We start from the raw sequence: 12,140 nt of genomic DNA on the forward strand, positions 1-12,140 counted from the left end.
TAGTGTCCATTAGCTGCATATAACTGTTGGTTACTTGAAATGTAGCTACTATGACAGAGAAGTTGAATTTTATTTAATTTTGGCTCACTTATATTTAAAAATCCATATGTGTCTGTTGAGAATTGTTTTGTGCACATACAAAATGTTACTGGTATAATGGGAGGATTTTTGGACAGTGATGACCAAAATATAGCCTTTTCTTTACCGTCTGTATTCTTTAATAATTTGAAAGGATTAACTATAAGACAGCTCCTCAGATCAATGGCAGATGTCACTTGGGTTATATTTAAAATGACCTGGTGCTCAGGTATCTTTATTATTAGGGGTATTCTGGTCAAAACTAACACAGAGGCTCCACCTGAATTCACATCCTTTGTTACCAGTCATTAACTCATTTCTTCTTCTTCTAGCGTTTGCCCTTCTTCCGTAGCCAGTCAACAGCGTCAGGTTCTACAGGCGAATACCTTTGGTAACTTCATTTTTAATTCCTCTACTTGTTAAATAAGGGAGATTGCTGATCCTATTTAGTATGCTGATGATAACTAAAATCTGAACATTCTTCCCAACTCTTAATTTTATCCAACTGAGAAATTTTATAATAATTCTGTTTTACCCAAAACCATTTATCCCAGAGCCATTTTCCTTGTCAAGACTTCTCTTAACATTCACATTAAACTTTCCTGACATTGACTTCTAGGAGAAGGATTCAACTTGATTCTGATCATTAACTTCATGCTCACAATACTGTCACTTACACAATAATGCCAAGTAAACAAGAGAGACTTTTCCAACTCTATCTGGATCAATAAGCCATGATCCTCAGTTCTTTCTTGAACCTTAACAGATAGCATTAAAGGCTACTTAAAATGTCTTTTTAACCTTAGGAATAGGAGCAATGCCAAAGAAAAGCCTTCATTCTGTTTTTCTAAGCAGCTAATTCTCTTCCTTTCTATCTGGGTTTTCTTCATCCATCCTTCCATATTTTTTTGTTTTTTTTAGTTATCTTTATTTACTTATTAGATAGAGATGGCCAGAAATTGAGAGGGAGAGAGACAAAGAGAAACCTGCAGCACTGCTTCACCACTGTAAAGCTTGGCCCCTGCAGGAAAGTGTCCTTCCTTCTCAATGACCTAAATTACTACAAACATCTAAGTTTAGATTTTTGAAAGTTTAGCTTTGAAAAGTGATTTGCTTATCACCAAACATCTTAACCTCAGCTGCACTTTATAATCCTTGGGGACACAATTAAAATATGGTGATACTGCCTACCCATGATGGATTCTGTTTGGAAAACTCTCTAGAAAAACTGACCACAGAATGCTGGAGAAAAATCAGATCAGTTATGGATGAAATCTTTAACAGCAGTAGTGACCTACAGAACTACATGACTTTTAAGTGAATAAGCATACTATGCTGCCATTCATGAAAGATTTTTCTTTAATCAAATATTTCTGTTATTCTCTTGCAGCTGACAGTAAGAACCCCAAACAAAGCTCTAATATCAAAAGCAGAAAACTGCTATATTTGTAAATACACACACACACCTAAAATATGTGTATATCACAACAGTTCATATTATGGGATCAGTCTTGTGAAAAAGGTCAAGTAGGCTTTTTTTTTCCCCAATATGCTTTCAGTAGGCTTATTTCCCTGTTACTTTCTATAGGAAAATAGATGTCAATTGAAGCCCTGTTAACCTGGAGAAAAATAGTGGTTATCATTACTTAAGAATGTGGGTTGTTTTAAGTTAAAAAGGATGAAGACCTTTAAAACTAAGACAAAGGTTTTGTTCTGAGTCAGTTTCTCCTTCTCTATTCAAAGAAACAACAATTTCTCTCTCTCTGTTTTTATAACTTGGAAGAATGAAGTTTGGAGAGTATCATCCAAGAGCATGTTGATCAGTGAACATGTCCTCTCTATCTGAGAAACAGACATCTTCTCACTTTAAGAGGAAAAAGAAAGCAGTCCCCCAACCTGTTACATAAAATCTCTTATTGAAGCCCTACTTCCCTTAACATATGATAAATCCCAGGTCCACCCTATTTTGCTTTGAAATTTATTGTCATGCTAATTTCTCATACATAGGCTTTAAATTGATCTTCTTGTGTTAACCAGTCTGCTGTTGTGTTGTATACTAGTTTAATATCAGGGGGAAAAAAAAGGATTGAGGAACTTTATCCTGTGACTCAACAGCATGTATTTTTTAACTTACAGGAGATGTAGGGATATATTGCTATATATTCTAAATACGACATGATGGACTTTGGTGTGTTTTCCTCACCATAATTATTCCTTAGGAAGGGCTATTTTATTTCAGATCTTTGCAAATGACACATTACAGTTTTTTTCTATGTTATTTCCTTTTTAAAATTTTTTTGTTCTCTATTTTCTAGAGAAAACTTGGATTAGCTAGAAATACCCTGAATCAATCCTACTTTTAGACATTCTGTAGAGTATAACTTGTCAAATCACTGAAAAAGGAGGCAAAGACATTTCGTATAGATTTTACTTTTGTGCCTGAGGATTTGACCTCACAATTGTAGATGTCACTGTAAACATTACTCTCAAAGATGTTCTTAAAAGCAGCACGATAAGTTGTTACATAGTGGGGATCATTATTATATTCCTGCAGGATGAGTGAACAAAAAATTTTTTCTAATGTTTTACAAATTCATAGTTGTTGCTTGGGATAAACTTCTCATTGATAGCATCCTACACCTTCATTAATAATGCTAAAAAGGATTTTTTAATATAGAGGTATAAAAATATAATATTTCTAACTTAATATATTAACCATTAGTTAACCATATCAAACTGATAAATTAAACAATCTAATTATGTAGTTAGTATTTCCATAAATATCTTTGAAAGTCTGTTTATCCCAAGCATACTTTCTATTTCTTTGTACCATAAGTAATGAGATATTTCCTTATAGTTGGTGTTTTAACATTTAATAAGTATTACAAGTAACTATAGCCAATGAGTATTAAAAGTAAAAATGATAAGTCTACTTTCAAAAGGCTTAAAATATCACACTGGATCTTCCTTAGTCATTTCTCAAACTTAAGTCTCATTTTAATGCCTGACATTGTCTACAATAAGAGTAAAAAAAAAAAAAATCTTTCAATCAGCATCATTACATAATATACAATGCTAATAAGAATTATAATTTTATCTATACATCTATAACAAACATATGTTTTTAAATGCATTTTACACTCTATAAATATCCTTATGGTACAAAAAGATGTCTAGAAGTCCTTATTAAACATGAATGATCATACATCTAACACTCTAATAAAAAAATAAACAGGGAGTGTGTGTGTGTGTGTGTGTATTTTAGTCCATCAGGCCACAACATGTAGATCGTTGGTCAAACACCAGTATGGATGTTCTGGGAAGGTATTTTTTAGATGGTGTTACATTTAAATCAGTAGACAGAGAGAAACAGATGACTCTGCTTAGTGTGAATTGGCCTCATTCAATCATTTGAAAGTCTAAGGAAAAAGCACTGAGGTCCCCATCTCCAAAGTGTAGATTTACCTCCAAACTGCCTGCTGACCTGAGCTGCGGTATTGACTCAGTACAGTTTCCTGTGGACTGGTCTGCCCTGGAGATCCCAGTTTCACCAGACTCATAATCACTTAAAGCTATTTGTTCAGATCTTTCTTTCAGAATCTATTCATCACCCTTTTACCATAGATAGACAGACAGACAGACAGACAGCTAGATAGGTAGATAGATAGATGATAGACAGATAGAATATACTGGTCATTAACAACGTACTCTAAGAAGTGCTTTATTAATAGGTTTTTATATTATCTGTCTTCCCACCTAGAATATAACATTCTATAAGGCTGATCAGGGGCTTTATCTTTCTGTTCTCTAACTCTAGTGCCTAGTGTGCAAGTGCCCTCAAAAACATTTGTCAGATCAATTACTTAAAATTATAATTGATCCTTGTTTAACATATTGAAGGTTAAAGTTTAGATTCCACTTCAAATCCATTGTTCATCGAAGAAAGAAAGCATTAGTTGTAAAGAGTAAATTAGTACTTTAGGTAGCCTGGGCACATAATTTGAATTAATATGACTTTAATTCATCTATTTAAATGGAGTTGACTATACATCATCTTACTGTGATGTTCACAAATTCATTAGCAATCCAACTATTAAGATTGTGCTAAGTTACAGATATTTATATCCTATATGATTTAAGTTTCTCAAACAATCGCTCCACTTGTCATAGTTTATGAATTCAGTTTGCCCCCAATATTTATTACAATGAGTGAAGACTATTTAGTGTAATTTTTCAACTGCTTGCTTGAATTGTGTTAAATGAATTTACTTACTTCTTTGAAAAATTCACCATCCAGTCAGAAAGCTCAGCAACTAAGTTGAAGTCCAACTCAACTCAAGTAAATAAAGGAGTTAGCTAAATACATTATAGAAATCATTTCTACAGTGTTCACTTTCAAACTCAAATTGAAGAGAATAAAATTACAAAATACTCCAAAGTAATGCACCATCTTCTTAATATTTTAAATGAGTACTGAGAAAATGCCATTTTGTTAATAAGGATGAGGAGAATATGTGACATAAAAGGCAATGACCAAAAGAGAAAGAGTGTGGTATCTGGAAGATATATGCTTGTTAGGCAGTATGAAACTATTTTTGAGATAGAATTAGAACTGTTTATTTTATTTAAAAGTTGACATAGGTTTTTTTTGTGTTTATGACTTGCAAAGTAAAGTATTTAATATTTAAAATGTTTAAATACAAGCAGCAGTTTGATAATCAAAAGAAATAATTTGAATCATCTCAGGAAAATAAATTCATTATAATTAAGGTATTTTAGAATATGATTAAAACACTTAAAAAGAAAATATATTCACCTTTCTTGTCATCAAAGTACAGAGTCTGTTGAGCTGGATTTGACCACTGGAGGGAGGTGTTATCATTTTGATCAACTCTGCAGGTCAAAATTGCAGTTCCGCCTTCAACAACCGTTACGTTCTGAGTTAGTGGGAACTGCCCTTGGCTGCCTGAAAGGGGATTAAAGAAAATGTGGATTAAATGAAAGCTATAAAATGATTAACTCCCAAGAGCTACACTGAACTTAACTTATGTACTCCAAAAGGACATTAGACTGAACAAATAGACTTTGTAGTACAAAAAGGAAAAAAAATAAAATAAAGAAAAATATTAATCAGAGAACAACAGTTTAGACATATTATTAGTGCTTCTTTATATTCCCTTATATGTTCCAAAAAACCCTCTTCCTTTTGGGCACAGATGAAGACTTATTTTCAAATAGTGACATGATTCTCATTCATTTCCCTTGGACTTGCTTTCATTAGAATATGCTGAACTTGCTCATCATTGAAGAAATATTTCAGATGGACTGAACTTTCTAGGGCAACAGAGGGAAAACACAAAATACTTTACTGGTAACTTTTATAATTCTGTAAAATCTGTGGCAACTGAAAATTATAATTCAAGTTTAGGTTCAATTTCTGATTAAAACAAAAAGAACCTGTTTTCACCGTGGAGTTTTGTAGATGTAACTCTTTTATAATAATACAAAATATGTTGGAGAAAATAAAATCAGTCTATTTCAAAAATGTCCATTTTGTAGAATATCTATTAAATTCTTTAACTGATTAACTTGGGATACAGAGACAATATTCTGTTTCTATCTATAGTTTCCCAATTTTTCTCCAACAATATATATTTCTTTTGTAATCAAAAAATCATTTTTAAATCAGTCTTGTCAATTTGAATATCACTAGAATCTAATCAAGTAAACTTTACTTAATAAGAACACTTCCAAAAGTTAAATAGTTAAAACAAAACTCATACACTAGGAAACAGTATTCACTAACCTCACTTTAGCAAGATAATCTGGAGATGAGTTCTGCCATGTCTGGTAACAACTATGAATGTGGGCAAAAAAAAAATCACTTTCTATAGCCTGGTTAAAAATACTATTATATGAGCAAGGTAGTTCATTAAGTCAAGAATAATTTGCAAATGCAAGAACATTATGATGACTTAATCGTACCCATGCACTATATTTTCTTTTTCTTCAATAGTTTTGTAATGATTCTGTCATTACTACAAGGACCACTTGAGGTTATGCTGGAGTTATTGGCATACAGAATCTTATTACCAAGAAGCCTGTTGATTGGCACCATGAGAGACAGAAGAGCCTGAAGGAGAACATTTCTTTCCAGAATGAAATGACACAAGCACAGAGGTTCATGACCATGTTATATAATTAAGCCTATCAAGTATAAAAATCTGATATCAGTAGCTTTGTCTCCCCAATGCCAACCTCTTAGAGTCACTATGGCAACTCCCCAGGATATCTCTCTGTAATCTTTAGGGTGGAGTTTTTAAATTGAGGTTAGGAGATGTTTGAAGTAAATTCTTTGATAGTTGACTTGAAAGTCAACAGGAGCCAAAGTGGGGTGTGTTTTGCCTTCAGCTCAGAGGTGACCTCTAGCAGGGAAACATGGAGAACTATCAATCTTCTGAAGTGAGGTGAGGCGAAAAGCCACATCAGACAAAATATAAGCTACAATAGAAAGAAGAAATAATTACCAGAGATCTCAAATTAGAATCTTACAAATAAGAAGCTCAGAATTATTTTAAGATACTTGGCTTGTGTTTCCTGGTAGTGATGCAATGAATAAATTGAGTATTTGAGGAGAGGGTTTTTTTTTTTTTAAGTAATATAAAGCACACAAGCACACAACAGCTAATAAATATACATAGTTCAACCCAGACGACAATTTGACTATCAACTGGTACATAAATAATACTCTGTGATTATTTAAACAAGTGGAAAAAAGAGCAGTGATGCTTGCAACAATTTCATCCACTACATTTGCAAAATAATTTTCAAAACATCCTCCTAAGAAAATATTATCCTTCTCATTTCACAGATGGGTAAACTGACACTGGGAGGTTAAGTGATTTTTCCCTGGTGAAACAAAGTCAATGAACCATTTCAGGTTTGTTGTGAAAGTTCAAAATTTTATCATTTTTTCCACAAAGGCTGTTAGGTCATTGTAACTTTATCACTATTTGTTTAAGAAGTGACTCAATTATACAACTGTGGAAAATAATTGAAGAACCATTTTAACTATAAAACTAAATGCTTCTTTGCACTCAGAATATTAAAATTAAATATGAAAAAATTTCAGTATTAATCACCACTGCATACTGTACCCAAAACTTACTTTTGATAATTTAGTTTTTCCCTATTGAGTCATAGTAAGAAGAAACTAATTTTTAGGGTCTTATGTATGACAAATATTTTATACATACTAGAGTGATTACACTTTAATTTTTTTTTTTTTTTTAGGTAGAAGATTAGGACAATTTCTGCCCATATTTTCTCCAGGTAGAATCTGACTTTAAATTATTACAACTTCAGTTCCCTAGGACCTGACGTCTAAAATCCCTGCAGTCAAATAATTTAGTTTTTCCCAATAGAGAGCAAGCTCATGTGGAGAATCTACTAATCTTAAATACCCTTCGGGGCATGTGGTTTCTAAAATCAATTCGAAAGCCAGTATAGTAGAGTGTCAAACTTCCTTCCAAAGCTTCAAATTACTTTTCATGCCTGGGTATAACTTGGAGAGAGCATTAGGTTAGCTGCTACTACTTTCCTCTTCCGACTCCTCGTAGCTCAAGGACATCATTTAATTCAACGCCAGAGAGTCCTTTTAAGGAAATAGCTAATTCCCCGGTTGATAAAATGATGTTATGAAATTAAGAATTCTCTGTCAATATACTTATCAAACAAATATATATACTTTTAGGAACCTGCTTCATGTCTTGTAGGGAGCAAAATGTGAAAGGTGTTTAGCAGAAAGGATACATCACACACACTGAAAACAAGGTAAACCCTGTTTCCCACCTACAAATTGATTCTATCATTGAAACTTTATTTTAAAATAAGCCTTGCTATAATTAATCTTAGCCACCATCCTCTATTTCTGATTAGCCATGTTTACGTGGGAATCTGTTGGATCACGTGATGTATTATGCCTGTTAAAGCCAATAAGCTATGAGGAAGGTGGGCCTATGTGGGCATAATTAGCAGGCATCAGTTTAGCATTTGTGTTTAGTGACATAACAGCATGAGATCTGGAAGGCAATTTGCAGAAGGGGATTTCTCTTGAATTCTGCGTTCTTGGGAAGCTCCTCTCTTGGAGGGCAAGACCTTGAGAAACTGCTAGAGAAGGACCGATGACAGAAGCTCACTCACTCAGCACGGCTGCAGTTAGGACTTGTGCATTTTCACTGATCTCAGTGTAATATGGTTTTTTATTTATTGGCCCTAAGACTAAAAGATCAAGCCGCTAACATCACTTCCAGGAACCTAATAAAATCGCGTTTTTGACTATCCAAGCCATTTTTCTTTTTATTTAACAAAGTATTAATTAACAAAACCATAGGGTAGGAGGGGTACAATTTCACACAATTCCCACCACCCAATCTCCATATCCCACCCCCAGCCCACTTTCCCGTATGCCTCTCCCAATCCATATCAAATAATATTGCATCTGCCGATCACAACCTAACCAACACAAGGATTGCCACCTCAACATGCTTCAGCTCAGACTGTGTCCAGAGACTACACGTGTGGAATGACAACCCTTCAACTTCATTACTCAGGTGAGACTTTTCCTTTCATAGTATACTCTAATTTCATCTCAGGTGGTTCACTTTCTAACAAAGTCCCAAAACCTAGATATACACCAGTTTCTGTGAGAGAGAGCTTATGTTCACACGTATCCGTAAACTACTGCAAAATATATACCTGAAAGCAGAAGTACACTAGAGTTTGCAGTGAGTACCCCCCTAACACTTCCTCTCCACTATTCCAAGCTTTGGGTCCATGATTGCTCAACAATTTGTTTGGCTTTGTATGTTAACTCTCTTTTCAGTCACCAGGTTCCAGATGTCATCAGGATGCCGGCCAGCTTCCCTGGACTGAAGACCCCACCAATATGTCCTGGAGCTCCGCTTCCCCAGAGACCCACCCTACTAGGGAAAGAGACAGACAGACTGGGAGTATGGACTCACCAGTCAACGCCCACGTTCAGCTCAACCTGACACTGTTGACTGGCTACGGAAGAAGGGCAAACGCTAGAAGAAGAAGCGGGGAAGCAATTATAGAAGCCAGACCTTCCACTTTCTGCAACCCACAATGACCCTGGGTCCATGCTCCCAGAGGGATAGAGAATGGCCAAGCCATTTTTTTTTTAAAAAAGGAATCACCAGATTATAATTCTTCCCACTCAACTCAGTGACATATAAAGGTAGCTTGAAATTAGCCATAGCGGGTGTAGTTTCACAAGTCTCTCTGCCCCACCACTGCACCCTCCCCCAGTCAGTTGTTAATTCTCAAGTATGTTACCAAAAAAAAAAAAAAAAAAAGGAAAAGCAAGAATCATCATGGACCAGGTGGTGACATACCTGTGTACCTAGTAAAGTGTAAAGTGCCCATGCTACAGTGAGCCAAGGACCCCAATTCAAGTCCCTGGTTCCTGAAAAGGAAAGCTTCAAAGCTGTGAAATAGTGTTGTAGGCATCTCTCCTCTATCCTTATCTATTTCCCCGTTCAGTTGAATTTCCCTGTTTCTATCAAATAGATTTTAAGAAATCATTGTAGATGTCTTCTACGTAGTATGCTGTTTATAGTTATTTTCTTCTTGAAAGCCAAAAACATCATAATTATTTAAAGTTCATTATCTCCTTTTGTCCCCCCCCTCTTTCTCTCTCATCTTTATTTATTTATTGGATAGAGACAGACAGAATTTGAGAGGGAAGGGAGTGACAGAGAGGGAGAGAGACAGAGAGACACTTGCAGCACTGCTTCCCCACTTGTACCATGCAGGGACTCGTTAGCTTATTATTTTGCATGTTTTCCTCAATGCTTTCACCCTTCTTTCTGAAATCATTTTTTCAAAAATAGTTTTCACCTTCTATCCATCAATCCAAAACAAAAACCCTTGAAACAACTTCCTCTTTCCTTTATTCTTTGGACATTGATTTTTAAATTGCCAGCTTTGCTTTTTTCTTTTTTTAAACAGTAAATATTTATTTATTTATGTATTTATTTTCCCTTTTATTGCCCTTGTTTAACATTGTTGTGGTTATTGATGTTGTTGTTGTTGGATAGGACAGAGAGAAGTGGAGAGAGGAGGAAGAGAAAGATAGACACCTGCAGGCCTGCTTCATTGCCTGTGAAGTGACTCCCCTGCAGGTGGGGAACCTGGGGCTTGAACCCAGACCCTTATGCCGGTCCTTGCACTTTGCGCCAGGTGTGCTTAACCCGCTGTGCCACCACCCGACTTCCAGCTTTTCTTATATTTCTGAGTTAAGTTTACTTCTTCCTAACTAGCATCAATGATTTAAAACATTTAGGATAATTTTAACAACTATATATATATATATATATATATATATATATATATTTAAAAATTGATAAAACTGGCCCAGCACACACATTACAGTGTGCAAAGACACAGGTTCAAGCCCCTGGTCCTTACCTGCAGGGGGAAAGCTTCACCAGTGATGAAGCAGGGCTGCAGGTATCTCTGTCTCTATCTCTCACTATTCCCTCTTCCCTCTCAATTTCTCTCTCTGCTTCTGTCCAATAATAAATAAACAAAATATTTTAAAAGAGGAAAAATGCAAATTTATTGCTGTGAAAGCTTCTTCCAGGACGACTGAAAAGATAGTTCTTCTGACTCTTCTATAGATAGTGCAATAGTTACCATTCCTTCTACATTTCTATCTGTCATACACTTAGGGAAGAAATGGCTCGAACTTTTTCTTGCCTAGACTAAGAATTACCAAGTTCAAAATCAAGTGAACTGACGCATGATACCTGTTAACCTCAGTTATATAAGGATTGCTCTCCTTTTACACGTGTTACCTGTGCCCTCAATGTATGACCACCAAAGACCATCATACAGGAGATAAAGAAGCTAACTAGAATATGGTTGCACTGACCTTGGTGAAAGGTTGTAATGTGCCTTTAGTATGGAGTAATACAAGCAAAACAGTGGGGTGGTATTTGAAACCAGAAGCGCTGTTGAAAAAGAGCCAGCAGGCAGAAGCATGCTGAACACTGCTGCCAAAGATAGTTCTGATTCCCAAACAGCATCACCCAGGCCTTGCTCTACCTTGAATGGATGATGAGGAAATGTGGTGGTTTGCTCCTACGCTGCAAGATTAAGTGTGGGCCACAACAGTGGATCAGAGCACGGTGTGCATATGAGTGCAGTGCTTCCTCACTCAGAGCAGTAATCACCTGTAATATATCTAGACAGGCAGGCCGAGGTTGGGACTTTGCACAACTGAGAGAAGGGAGTGACAGTCAGTGACTTTTTCTCAGGGTAAATCATCAATTTTTGTGGGCTATTTAATAGGAACCAAGAGCCTTCATTATTTTTTCTTTGTAAAAATATGCAAAATTTTCTCAAAAAAAAAAAAAAAGAGCCAGACTTAAAGCAGTGAAAAAAAGTCCAAATAAAAACAAGATTTGAAGAGAATGTAAGATGGTTTATAAACAGAAAGTATAAAGTCATGAGATAAACAATGTTCAGTGTTTCTACCCTTCCTCTGGATATATATATAATTTCCCAGCTCAATCTACCACATTATTTTACTAAGGTGGTTATTGGTACTTAAATCTCAGCACCTAGTTTTGAATGTAAATTACTGACTTCACATTAAGGATTTCATAATTTTATTTTAAAAAGTATAGGCTTCAAGTTGATCAACAGATGCAAGTTAGAGCTTCTTAAATACAGTGGCCAACGAGGTAGCACAGAAGATAAAGTATTGAACCCTCATACACGTGGTCCTGACTTTGATCCCTGGCATAGCAGGTGCCAGACTGATGCTCCAGTGCCTCTCCTGTCTCCCATATAAATCAATTAATAAATATTTTTTAAAATGAGGTTTTTTATTATATATCTCAACAAGAAATGAGAGAAACAGGCAACTTTCTTTACAGGAAACAGAAAGAGAGCCTTTTATTTTTAGGACCTTCTCATCAAGTCTCATTCTTGTTTTTCTCTCTTTCTCTTTCCCTATTCCTCTTCCTCTCTCA

At 35.3% G+C, this 12,140-nt stretch overlaps 1 protein-coding gene across 4 annotated transcripts in view; it reads right to left on the reverse strand.

Annotated features, from left to right (window-relative positions):
* The window catches only part of CADM2 (cell adhesion molecule 2), a 1,068,981-nt gene that overhangs the window by 203,715 nt on the left and 853,126 nt on the right, over nt 1-12,140 (reverse strand). For all 4 annotated transcript variants that reach the window (XM_007531179.3, XM_060172115.1, XM_060172116.1 and 1 more), the window contains one exon: nt 4,895-5,044. In XM_007531179.3, coding sequence (XP_007531241.1) covers nt 4,895-5,044 — 150 coding nt within the window. The remainder of the gene's footprint in view (nt 1-4,894; nt 5,045-12,140) is intronic.

This window comes from Erinaceus europaeus, chromosome 14 (genome assembly GCF_950295315.1).
Source record: "Erinaceus europaeus chromosome 14, mEriEur2.1, whole genome shotgun sequence".
Lineage (NCBI taxonomy): Eukaryota > Metazoa > Chordata > Mammalia > Eulipotyphla > Erinaceidae > Erinaceus > Erinaceus europaeus.